The 13,288-nt window shown below is 46.1% G+C and overlaps 1 protein-coding gene across 1 annotated transcript; it reads left to right on the forward strand.

Moving 5' to 3' along the window:
* Window positions 1-9,583: 9,583 nt before the first annotated feature.
* Window positions 9,584-12,971, forward strand: CD93 (CD93 molecule). Its single transcript, XM_030558073.1, has one exon. It carries the CDS (start codon window positions 10,587-10,589, stop codon window positions 12,462-12,464), a length of 1,878 nt encoding a protein of 625 aa, XP_030413933.1. The 5' UTR covers window positions 9,584-10,586; the 3' UTR covers window positions 12,465-12,971.
* Window positions 12,972-13,288: the final 317 nt, after the last annotated feature.

Raw genomic sequence — 13,288 nt, forward strand, 5'->3', positions numbered from 1 at the left:
GGGGGACTGCTTGTGGAGCATGGTTCTTCTCAATATGAATAAGAGCGTAGGACCTACCCCTAAGTAAATAATATGTAAAATTTAAAAGCAACGTAATAACTCAGTAGGATGACAATTGCTGCAAAGTAGAAGACGTGTTTGCAAATAAAATGTGGCACCAGTCAACACTTACAGAATTATGCTTTGTTCTACTTAATGTGAATTGCACAAGCTCTATAAAACAGCATTTTGCTGACCCAAAATCCATTCTTGGGGTGTGATACCTAATGCGGCAGATCACCCTCTCACTTCATCAGCCTGTAGGAGATGATGAATGTGGGGGCAGGGAGAAAAAAAGTGAAAAATCTTACAACTGGATCCCTCATTCATTATTACCCCCGGCGTGTGGATCTGCTTTCCATTAGTAAGCACTGGCAGGTGTGTATGCGTTTGCGCTGAGTTTCCTGATGCAGTCAGAAATCTGTGTTATCCTAGTGTGGTACTTTTTTTGTCTTCAGTGCTGTTTGCTTTTTTACTTCCTTCCAGGCATTTTGAATCATTCCCAGGGCCTCCAGCCGCTTGGCTAAAGATGTTGTTTGTGACTTCTGATATTTGTCTCACGGGAGGTTTTACAGACGAGCATCAGTTTGTGCTGTTAAAAAAGTAAAGCTGACACACAGCTTGTGGGGCTAAGCAAGGGAGTATAATTGCAACTCCTGACTCCTCACCCAGATGTTTGTGCCAGAAATATTAGCTTTGTTGAAGGAGTGGAGCGCATAAATGCTAATGTATTTATTAGTAGTACAAATGGAAAGAAGAGCTTATTTGCAGGGTCTGATCCTGAGAAATTCCTGTTCGGGTCTGTCAAGGTTTCTTTCCCCATTTTGAACTTTAGAGTGCAAATGTGGGGACCTGCATGAACACTTCTAAGCTTAATTACTAGCTTATATCTGGTACGCTGCCACCAGCCAGAAATTCAGTGTCTGGCACACTCCCTGTCCCCCCTCCAACTTTCCCCTCCCTGGGCTGCCGTGAGAGGCTTCACCAATTCCCTGGTGAACACAGATTTAAACTCCTTGCATCTTAAAACAAGGAGGAATTAACCATCCCCCCTCCTTTCCTCTGGTCAGGTGTCAGCCAGGTTTACTGAGCTTCTTAACCCTTTACAGGTAAAAGAGACATTAACCCTTGACTATCCGTTTATGACAGGGTCCCACTGATTTAACTGGAGTTAGGGATACCTGGTTCCTCCAGAGATGCTCAGCACCTTGCAGGATCATGCCCTGAATGAGTTCCGTACTGTTTAAAGGTGCTGGATGGACCATCCCAGAGACTGAAGTCCTTAGTTTATCCAAAGCAGGGGGATAACACAAGCCATGGTTATCGCAGGCATCCATACAACACATGCCCACTGTGCATCAGTTGTGGTTTACAGGGACTGCTTTTTAGAGTGAGGCTACGGGCTGGTCCACACTACGGGGAGAAATCGATCTTAGATACGCAACTTCAGCTACGTGAATAACGTAGCTGAAGTCGAATATCTAAGATCGGATTACTCACCCGTCCTCACCGCGCGGGATCGATGTTCGCGGCTCTCCCTGTCGATTCTGCAACTCCGTTGGGGTTGATGGAGTTCTGGAATCGATATAAGCGCGCTCGGGGATCGATATATCGCGTCTAGATGAGACGCGATATATCGATCCCTGAGCAATCGATTTTAACCCGCCGATACGGCGGGTAGTCTGGACGTAGCCTAATTCAGCTCCTATGCTCGTTCCATTCAGCTACTGATCTGTCTGGTGAGATGATCAGCAGTGGTGTCATTTAATGCCAATGGCTATGGTGGTCATCCTTTTCCCATCAAGAAGTGGGAAGTAGTTCCTTTCTGACCCCCTAAATCATGAGGTTTGAATGCTCATTCTTTCCCTGACCTTGCAGAGTGACAAGAGTTATGGATTATCCTAAAGTAATCTAGATTTTCATTTAACAAAAAATGAAGCCATGCTACATCTCAGTGATTTCCTAGGGTAATGAATAATCCAGTTTGACTAGGTACTGTGTAAAGAAAGATGTCCTTTTGTTTGTGCTAAATCCATAGCTCCTTCATGTCATCAAGCTTCCCTCTGTTCTTACAGAGCTCTATCCTGCAAGCTGCTGAACATGCTGGAGAAGTGCTGAGACCTGCTACTGCTGATGTCAAGCTATTGAGATTCCTGATGGACCTTCTACAACTGTTCAGCTCTTCGGGAGCAATGTAACACAACATTCCCTGAATGCACATGTACCTTCACAAGAATTCAGCTTTTGAGAGTTGGAGAGGGATTTTTCAACATGTGGCCCACAGACAGGTGACCATCTACAGGACAAAGTGCAAGTCCTAACTCTGCCAAAAAGAACCACTTCGTTTCTTTTTTTTCAAGATGCTTAAGATTCCACAGGGATGAGTGCGATATAAATGTATAGCTAGACAGACAAAGGGTTAAATGGATAGACAGATAATTATTAGAGAGTACTGCCTTTGGAGCCCATCTGTTGTATGAGAACTTTGAAGATATTTTTCACCCATGTGCCAATTATCCAAACAAAGTTTAATCTGTTATCAGTGTAACAATGGCATACTGTTCCATATACAAACAAAATAAAGAAATGCCGTATCTGGGGGTAAAACATTTTTGCTGAACGCTTTCGTTTGATTTTGTCATAGAAACTTGCTGATTCTCATTTAGCTGATCTGTAAATCCAGTAATAGTCTTCAGAAACTGATGGTTAAACTCCACCCCTCAGAAGGTGCAGTGGAAGCGTATTGTAGTGAGATCGCATCTTACTAAGACTTTACTACTTTTAAAAAGGTATATTACAGTCCACAAATTAGTATGCAATGAGGTGGATTGTAAATCATTAAAACTAAACTATACTTGTCAAAATAAATGAAAAATTTCAGCTGGTGAGGCAGAACCCTGGATTATTTTTTTTTTTTAAATTCAGGTTTGTTCACTTACACTTCACAAAACTCAGTAATCTGCCACGGATTAGTAAAAGTCATTAGTGCAAATTAGCAAGGCTTCATTGTAGTCTGATTTACAAACGAGCACATGGAAGTACAATTTAAAAAACCCTACAAATGCAATTTGGCTTTGGGTCAGATTCTGATCTCGCTGAAGTCAATAGCAAAACTCCCATTGACTTCAGTTGCAGATAATCAAACACCACACTGATGGGCCTGGTATAAGATCACAGAAATTGTAAGCTCTTTGGTGCAGAGGTATTGTTTTAATTATATGTGTAAATACAATGTCTAGTGCAATGGTGCCTTGATCTTCATTGGGGCCACTTGCTGCTACTGCAATAGAATTATTAAACAGTAATAATGATAAAGAAATAGAATGACATGGGAGAAGCAGCAAGAACTGGTTTGATGGCACTATCGTAAAGCAGCACAGATTCATGCACAGCCTGGAACTGGGCTGTCAGTGCATTGGCTAGTAATGCATGCAAAATACAAAACATAGGAGGAAACTTCTCAAAAGTCATATGAAGTATAAACACAGAAATAAGAGGTAGGACCATAGGAATTGCCATTCTGGATCAGACCTGAAGTCCATCTAGTTCAGTATCATGCCTCAGACACTGCCAGCACCAGATAAGCAAGCAATCGGGGCAAAGAAATAATTGGAGTACATACAATAGTATGCACATACTGCATATGGACGCTATCACATACAGAGGACTGTATGGTAGAGACAACTGCCTCTTCACCGACATCATCAATTTACAAAAATTGCCTAGACTCTCATCTCCCTTGACTTATATACACAACACATAAACTACATCAAATAATAGCATTGTGCAGACCTTACATTTTTACACCGTGAAGTTTATAACTGAAGTTTGCAGTGAGCATCTCAACACTGCAGGCCAGATACTCAACTGGCATAAATCAGTTTAGCTCCATTGAACAGAGCAATGTCCATTTACACTCACTGTCTGGCCACTTTACTGTATATGGAGATTGTGTAATTTCAAACGTCCCCAGAGAAGGCATGAGTTCCTTCTGTTTTCTACAGCATGATCTTTCTGCTATTATTTATGCAGGTGCTACTTTATGCCTTTTGCATGCTATTGTCCATTGTTCCAACCCTGATTCTTTCTTTGGGAATTGTTGTTGACTTTAAACAGATCATCTACATTTCCTTCTTCTGACTTTGGTAACAGTTTTATAATTAATCCTTTTGATAATCTGATATGTTTTTATATATATTGTGCCCTACTTGGCAGGAGATCCAGTTTTCCTAGGGCAATTTGCAGTTGATTGTGATCTGAAGCATCAGTTCACATATACAAGTGTTAAATCGCTTATTAAAAATAACAAAAACATGTAATTTATTGTGGGCACTTTTATCGCTATTTATTGACAGGATAATTATTTGGATCTTTTTATTTTCAAGTGAGATCATGTCTATAGAGGAAGAAATTAAATTAAATGGGTTATTTGATATAGGCAATAGAAGTATGCTTGTCTCTTTAGAGGTTGCTATAAATTATTCTCTGAACAATTTGGGTAAAGATAAATAAACTTGATAGATGGAGTTTTTAAAAAAATACAGTCTACTGTTACTTATCTACTTTCAGATGTTCATAAACAGCTCTAGTGGTAGTGTTCAATTTTCAATATTTATTTTAAAAAAATGTTGAAAGTTAGAAAATGCCAGCGACAGTACTTGCTAAACTTTTAAAGTATGCAGTGAATCAACAGGGCCAGATACAGCAATCATTAAACAGAATTCTATCCAACAGGAATAAACACTACTGGATTAATGTACTTAATATACCAAAAGGAAAAATACCAACATGAGCTCAACACCAAGTGTGACTGTCTTAATGTGCCTTTTAAAAATCTTTCTGAGTTGTAAATTTAAGAATATGTTATGTGTTTGACCACTGCCATATACAATGACCCAGAAGTAAAGATAAATTAATAATGCATTGTGGGACTGATCAAAATACTTTTACTTTGTTAGGAGCCACAGTTGTTTACAGGCTCAACATTACAGGTAAAGTTAGTGGAGAGAGTAGTTTGACTTCTATATTTGAGGGGAAGCTCCAATCAGGCCAATAGGGACGCGCATGGGGAGAGAAATTCCACGCCTGATGGAGGCTTGCAGTTTGACAGGGCAACCTCCCAATCCCCATCCCTACCCCCCAAAACTAGGCCCACGGGAGTTAGCCAAATCTATCATTGTCATGTCTACACCAAGAGGCACCAGCAGAACTTGGTGAGCTTTCCGCCCATATCCTTCACTTCCACATAGTGACAGAGGCGGTCTGGAGAGATTGTAGTTCTTCAGAGGGCTATGAGGGGCTTATATTAAACTTCCTCCTCTCTTGATCCATTTCTCTCACCTGTCAGTTTCCCCTGTCATCCAACCCTTGCTCCCTCCCTTATCACCACTGTCAATAACCTCTGATGTGCAGAGGCCTGTACTCTAGGGTATCCAAAGAAACAAAAATCCAACTCAGTCTGTTACGTAAATATTATTTGTAAAAGTCAGCAAAAACTGGGACAAACTGGATTGTTTAGGTTAACTGAAGAGGAAAAATCTTGAGTGCTCCTGGTAGACACTGGTTGGCATGACAAGCTGAAAGATTCTAAAAATGGGTGGCAATGTGTTTTAATTAGTTAATATTAATGGAATGAGGTTGCCAACCCTTCTTGAACATTGTTTATTTGGGGGATACTAGATGGGAGCAGCAGGATGGGTAGACTGGAAGAAGCGAGCTTTACCATCATGGGACCCTAGCAACCAACCTGACACTCTTGGGCCTTCATCGTCCTCACCCTAAAAGATCTCCTGACCAGACCAGGCATAACATCTCCACCTTCAGCTAACTCCTGAACACCAGGAACATGAGAGCTAAGTTCCCGCAGTCACTCACTACACATCTGTCATTTTCCTTCCTATTGTTTTTCTCCTTTTTCCTCCCTCCCTCTCTGTTTGCCTCGGTCGGTTTCTGGCTTAGCCAACAAGACGTCTACACCTCTTGCAACACTGCTCTGAGCCTGTAATCAAGAAACACAGGTGAAAGCAATGCCTTAAGCATGATGCAGATAAAAGTTTGCCAGGACTTGGAGTGGATCAGACCCCGTGCTGGGCTTGTGTTTCCTCAGCAGCAAGATCACACATGAGCGTCAGCACCAGAGACAGAAGTTGCATTTTCTATGTTTACTGATCTCTTTTTTCTCCCCTTTTGTGCGTGTTTGTCTTGTTTTGTCTTAAAGAAAACAGGACTGGACTCCAATAACAAGAGATCCAGACCGACTGAACTAACCTTTTCTCTCTTCTGCTCCCCCAAAAGACAGTTAATATTATCTTTAACACCATCTAAAGACAATCATGGAGAGGTTTCTCTCCACAAAAGGCTCTCTACAGCTAAACGGAAAGGACATATGGGATATTGTGAAAATAAAAGCCTGACTTACTCCTTTACATTTTAAAGGTGGTAACTGCTTTTTCTTGTGTCTTTAATTAAAAGTTTAAAAGATTTGATGGTAGTTTTCCCAATGGGAGTCACCAGCGATAATATGAAAGAAAACCTCAGGTCATACTGCACTGTTTAATGTTGTAACACTGTCCCTGGGTTTCAGCAATGTCTTCTCTCTTGTTGGACCCTGTCATAAACAGATAAGTAAGAGTTAATAGAACAAAGCTGCTTCATATCTCTTTTGCCTGGAAAGGGTTAACAAGAACAGTGAACCTGGCTGTCACCTGACCCGAGGACCAATCAGAGGACAGGATACTTTCAAATCTTGAGGGAGGGAAGTTTTTGTGCTGTGCTGTTAGTGTTTGGTTGTTGTTCACTCTGGGGGCTCAGAGGGATCAGATGTGCAACCAGGTTTCTCTCCAATCTCTCCAATACAGGCTCTTATAAGTTCAGACTAGTGAGTACTAGGTTAGGCTTATGTTTGTTAGGCTTATGTTAAGCTAGTTAGGCTTATGTTTGTTTTCTTTATTTGCAAATGTGCATTTGGCTGAAAGGAGTTTAATTGTGTATTGGGCTGGAAGGAGTTCAAATTTGTATTTTTGCTGAAAAGATTTTAATTTGTACTTGTATACTTAGGCTGGGAGGGGTTCCCAGTGTCTACAGCTGAAAGACCCTGTACCTATTCCATCATAAATTTACAAGATCATTTTTACTGTTTTTCTCTCTTTAATTAAAAGCTTTTCTTGTTTAAGAACCTAATTGTTTTTTTATTCTGGTGAGACCCCAGGGGACTGCGTCTGGATTCACCAGGGAATTGGTGGGGAGAAAGGGAAGAGGGAGAGAGAGGCTGATTTCTCTCTGTGCCAGGATTACTTTCTCTCAGGAAGAGTCTGGGAGGGGGAAAGAGAAGGAGGGAGGAAGGTGAATTGTCCTCTCTGTTTTGTGATTCAAGGAGTTTGAATCACACAGTGATCTTCCAGGGTAACCCAGGGAGGGTAAATCTGGGAGAGGCAACGGTGGGGGAAAGGGTTTACTTTCCTTGTGTTAAGATCCAGAGGGTCTGGGTCTTGGGGATCCCCGGGCAAGGTTTTGTGGGGACCAGAGTGTACCAGGCACTGGAATTCCTGGTTGATGGCAGCGCTACAGGTTCTAAGCTGGTAATTGAGCTTAGAGGAATTCATGCTGATACCCCATCTTTTGGACGCTAAGGTTCAGAGTGGGGAATTGTACCATGACAGACCCCAAACACCTTCTGATCAATACAACACTCTTTTTTCTCTGGTTCTTCCCCCACTGCTCCACAACCTACCACTGTTCCTGAGCCAAATACAAACACAGTGTGAGCAGATACAATTCCATTGATTTCTGATTTAAATCAATAGAGTTGGGCCTGCCTCTTTACACCCCAGCTCAGAATTTAGCTCCCTCTCTTTAAAAAAGCTCTCCCATGACCCTGAAACTAACTATTGGCCCATCCCTATTTCCCCTTTTGCAGAGTTCTTGCAAAAGTAACTCCCTCCTTCCAGGGCTTTGGAGCAGACCCGGAGCTGGAGCGCAGAGCAGTTCCAGAGCAGTGGAGCTGTAGGTTTTTGCCCGGAGCTTGCTCTGGAGCTGGAGCACAGCTCCAAAGTCCTGCCTCCTTCATCACTTCAACCACCTTTCCCACAATAATACACTGGGCTAATTTCTCTTTGAGTATTGGCCTGGCCATAGCAAAGAAATCATTCTTCTGCAGAGAGTTAATAAACTTTTCCCTACTGATGGAGGCTCCCTCTGCTTTCTCAGTCTCCTTGACCACACAGGCTTCTACACTGCAGTCACAGTTCTGTCTTCTTGGACCAACTCCGTAGATGTGAAGACATCTCTGGCTTGATGTCATTCATTCCATTTTTGCCTCTCATCAGAGCCGTCCCTTGGGTAGGGCGAATTGAGGCGACCACCCCGGACCCTACGCTTTGGGGGGCCCCACACCTCGATAAAATCAGCACTGTCCCGATATTTGGCCCTTTGTCCCGCATCCCGACCGATGTACAAGCAGGATGCCATTTGTCCCGATATTCAGATGAGGAGGTGAGGTGGGAGGTAAGTGGGCTGGAGGTGAACAGGGAGGTGAGCATCAGGTAGGAGGGAGGTGAGGAGGCAAGCAGGTGGATGGATGGCAAGGAGAAGAGCAGCGGTCAGGCAGATGCGGGGGTGCACTGGGCGGATGGTGAGGAAACTAGCAGGAAGGCTGATGTGTCCTGGGCCCCACACTCCCCTAGGGACGGCCCTGCCTATCAAACTGTTCTTTCTGCATCTCTGGCAAGGGTTGACCCTTGTGCCCAGATGTCCCACCTGGGCTCATTCTCTAGCATCTGTTCTCTATTCTCTCCCTTGGTTACCGTTTTTCATCCTTTACCATTGCCACAGTTACTCTGCTGACTGTACAAATGAATCATCTGTATAGCACATTGTCTTGTGACAACTGAAATGACTCTGCCTACCTTGACCAAGTTAACTGTTTTCAGCTAAATGTCTCAAAGGCAAGAAGTGGGAAGAAAAGAAGCATCCTGTCTTTTATCTCTCTCCCTTCCTTGAGTCCATTCCATTTGCCTTCATGGTCCACAATCTTGGCATTGTCCTATACTCTGTATGGGCTCCACAAACCTGTGCACAGTGGGTTTGCACTGAAGTGCAACTCGCATCTATAGAACAGGACATATACCCCAAAGTGAATTCCCAGATCCATGGCCATACTTGCATATTCATTAGTGCACCTAAGTTTGCATGCTCAGGCCTAACTGGACATCTGCATCAGGCAGCTGGACACACATATATATATTTAGATGCCTTCATCTATTCAGTTTATGCACACAATTGCAGTAAGTTGCACTCAAAAGCAAGCACATGAATGCACAGGCAGAAAATGTGCATGGATCTAGGACCTTACTGTATAAAAAAATCTGACCTTTCACCTCTCTGCATCTCATCCAAATCCCCATCTGCAAAATAATAGCTGTAAATAATTACACCTCAGTAAATGTGAGTTTTAACTAACGTCAGTAAAACACTTTCTGATTCTCAAATGAAGTATTTCTACTTTATTACAAAGAGGTCAATCAACTCAGTATCAATTGTGCTTTGTGTAAAAGTTGCTAGCCCCAGAAAAGGGGACTTTTGGGGCCTAAAGGCTTGTGAATTTTTAATGCATTTGTTCATCCAGTAAAACTTATCACACTAACTACTTTGCCCTTTCTTTAAGGTTCCTATTGATTTCACTGGATTTGGATCAAGCTGCAACTGAACTGATGACACAACTGATCACTGACCTTCTGTAAATTCTCCAAAACCATTAACTGGGAATATCATTGCGCTGATGCTCGAAAGTCTTAGGTGTAAGCAGCTGCAGTTCAGTGCTTTTCTTCTGTTTGAAGTGACAGCATCTGGACAACAGATTACTGACTACGTTTAGAAAACTCCCCACTGTAGACTGAGTTGGAGTTGGTTTGGTGTCCTTAAACAACTTGGCTTAGAACATGGAGCTCAGACATTCTCACGACCCAATCCTATTTAAGGACTTTTCCATCTATTTAAAGTGCAAGAATGAAGAGAAAAAAAGTGCTTGAAATTAATTGTGTGGATGACATATATGCACCAAGTATTCCATTTCCTCTAGAAGATGAAATCTTAACTATGCTTAGGATCATAATCAGGGATTCCATGCCTTTTTTTCTTCTCTCCAATAGATACTGGAAAACTAGATCTCCCTATTGGGGGTTACAAAAAGTCACTGATGAGTAAGTAGTTTAAGTCCTTTAAAAATAAAACAAGAAAGCAGCATTCCAGCAAGTTTCTCATACAAGGGGAGGGGAGCACCGGGCCAAAATAAAGAAAGCCCTTTAATGGTAAACCTTTTTTTAAACTGGTGTTAAACTACTTCACTTAAAGGAAGGCGAAGAAAAGCAGCTGAATATCTTGATTGTTATCCACAAACCAGGAGGATGAAGCCACCAGTAACTAAAATACAGGAAACTCTAGTCTCCGGTGATAAATAAGAGTCACAACAGCACAGGATGCGTGCAGGGCAGCTCCTTGGGCCAAAGGGATCTGAAAGGCAAACAGCTTCTGCTCTTTTGTTCTAACATCTGATGTGTGTCCCCTGCAGGTCCCATCTGTGCATCTGGTGCCCGGGACAGCAACAGCACCGATCCTGCCGCTCTCTGACAGACCAGACCAAAGCAAGCATGGGAACTGCTCTTTTCTTCCTAGGCCAGGTCTTACTTTGGGGGGTGCCCTCCTGGGCGAGTGAGGAGGCAGAGGCCCTGTGCGCCCAGACTGCCTGCTACACCATCCACTGGGGCAAGCACAACTGGGCGGATGCCCAGGAGAAGTGCAAGAGCAATGGAGGCAACCTGGTGACCATGAAGAGCCAGGAAGAGGCCTTGTACGTCCAGGATCTACTAGCCAAGCTGCCCAGGAGGGAGGCCAGGGCAGAGGGGCAGGCGAGGCTTTGGATCGGGCTCCATCGGGAGAAGGGCAAGTGTTACCAGCAGCACCAGCTCCTCAAGGGTTTCAGCTGGGCCTCGGGAGGGGAAGAGACCGACTACGCCAGCTGGCTCCGGGAGCCCCGAGAGACTTGCACCAGCCGGCGCTGCGTGAGCCTGCACTGGAACACCACCGCCCCCAGCTCCCCGGCGCTGGGCTGGGCCGACGGGCCCTGCAGCGGCTCCTCCGCCAGGGCCCAGGGCTACCTCTGCAAGTTCAGCTTCCAGGGCATGTGCCGCCAGCTGGCGCTGGCCGGGCCCGGCAGCGTCACCTACACCACCCCCTTCGGCCTGGACAGCGCCTCCCTGGCGGCCGTGCCCTTCGGCTCCCAGGCCGCCGTGTCGTGCCGGGGCCAGGCGCCGGGGCCCTTCGCGGTGTGCAAGGCGCAGGCGGGCGGCGGGTTCGAGTGGAGCAGCCCGGGCCCGCTGTGCGCCTCGCCCCGCCACGGCTGCGCCTACAGCAACGGGGGCTGCCAACACCAGTGCCTGGAGCTGGCGGGCGGCTCGTTCCGCTGCGCCTGCCGGCCGGGCTACCAGCTGGGCGGGGACCTGCTGTCCTGCTCGCCCGTGGACTACTGCAGCGCCCAGCCCTGCCAGGGCGAGTGCCTGGGCCGGCCGGGGGGCTTCGAGTGCCGCTGCCCCGCGGGCTACGCGCTGGCCGGGGACGGCGTGAGCTGCGCGGACGTGGACGAGTGCCTGGGGGAGCCCTGCCAGGAGGGCTGCGTCAACACGCCGGGGGGCTTCGCCTGCACCTGCCCGCCGGGCTACGAGCCCGCGGGGCCCGGCGGCCGCCGCTGCCGGGACGTGGATGAGTGCGCCCAGGGCGCGCCCTGCGCCCAGCTCTGCAGCAACACGCCGGGCTCCTTCCTCTGCGCCTGCCGGCCGGGCTACCAGCGGGGCCGCGACGGGGCCTCCTGCCGGGACGTGGACGAGTGCCTGGGGGAGCCCTGCCAGGAGCGCTGCGTCAACCAGCCCGGCAGCTACCAGTGCCTCTGCCCGCCGGGCTGGGCGCTGGCACCCAACGGCGTCTCCTGCCTCTCGGCCTCCAGCCCCGGTAGCGCGGCCCCGTCCCTGCGCCCCCCAGGGGAAGAGGAGCCGGCGGCTGGGGGTGGGCACCCGGCGGGCACCCACCCCGCTAGCGAGAGCCCAGCCCCGCGCTCTGATCCAACCACCCGAGCCCAGCCAGGCGGAGCAGAGCCGAGCACCCTCCAGCCGGCTGCTGTCAGCCGCGCGGCAGGGGCTGGGGAACCTATGATGAAGCCCGACGCTGACCAGGCCACCGATGGCCCCAAACTGCTCCTGTACTATATCCTGGGCAGCGTGGTGGTTATCCTGCTACTGTTGGCTTTTGCCCTGGGCTTGCTCATCTATAGGAAGAGGAAAGCCAAGACGGAAAAGAAGAAAGCCAGGAGTACCACAGACAACTACTGCTGGGTGCTTGAGCAGGCAGAGACAAAAGCAGTAGCCAATGACTACAGGTAAAGGCAGGAGTCTGCAGAAAGGGTAGCCTGCTTGCAGGGACTAGGGTAGCATCAGGGGTCTCTGGAGAGAGGGAACACTAAACTAAGGGTTAGTGTGTGCAGCAGAGAATGTTTCCCATATTATATAAAAGGATGCTTTCATTATGTGACTTAACTTTTCACTTTAGAACCTGGGGTTTGGCATTGTCTAAGTGTCAGAGGAACAGTCAGTCTGCAACTTAGATCAAGATGCCAATGGTGTTCCCACTGAAATCAGTATCAAAACTCCCACTAATTTTAATAGGACAAGGACTAGGTCCAGAGTGATATGTTGCTTCTGAAAAATAAAAGCAATCACACCAAAAAGTTTATTGGAACTTTCAAAAAGATAAACATCTTTACAATCAGAATAGTCATGGCCCTGATCTTACAAACACTTGTGTACATGACAAGTTTCAGTGGTAGCAGTGTTAGTCTGTGTCAGCAAAAATGAGGAGTCCTTGTGGCACCTTCGAGGTTAACAAATTTATTTGGGCATAAGCTTTTGTAGGCTAAAGCCCACTTCATCAGATGCATGGAGTGGAAAATACAGTAGGCAGGTATAAATACACAGCATGTGAAAAGATGGGAATTGCCTTACAAAGTTGAGGGGGGGGTCTGCTAACGAGCCAGTTCAATTAAGGTAGAAGTGAGCTATTCTTAACAGTTGACAAGAAGAGGTGAATACCAAGGGAGGAAAAACATCACTTTTGTAGTACTAATGAGGCCAGTGTAATCAAGATGGCCCATTTCAAACAGCTGACAAGAAAGTGTAGGTATCAGCAGGGGGAAATTAGTTTTTGTAGT

Source organism: Gopherus evgoodei, chromosome 3, assembly GCF_007399415.2.
Source record: "Gopherus evgoodei ecotype Sinaloan lineage chromosome 3, rGopEvg1_v1.p, whole genome shotgun sequence".
Lineage (NCBI taxonomy): Eukaryota > Metazoa > Chordata > Testudines > Testudinidae > Gopherus > Gopherus evgoodei.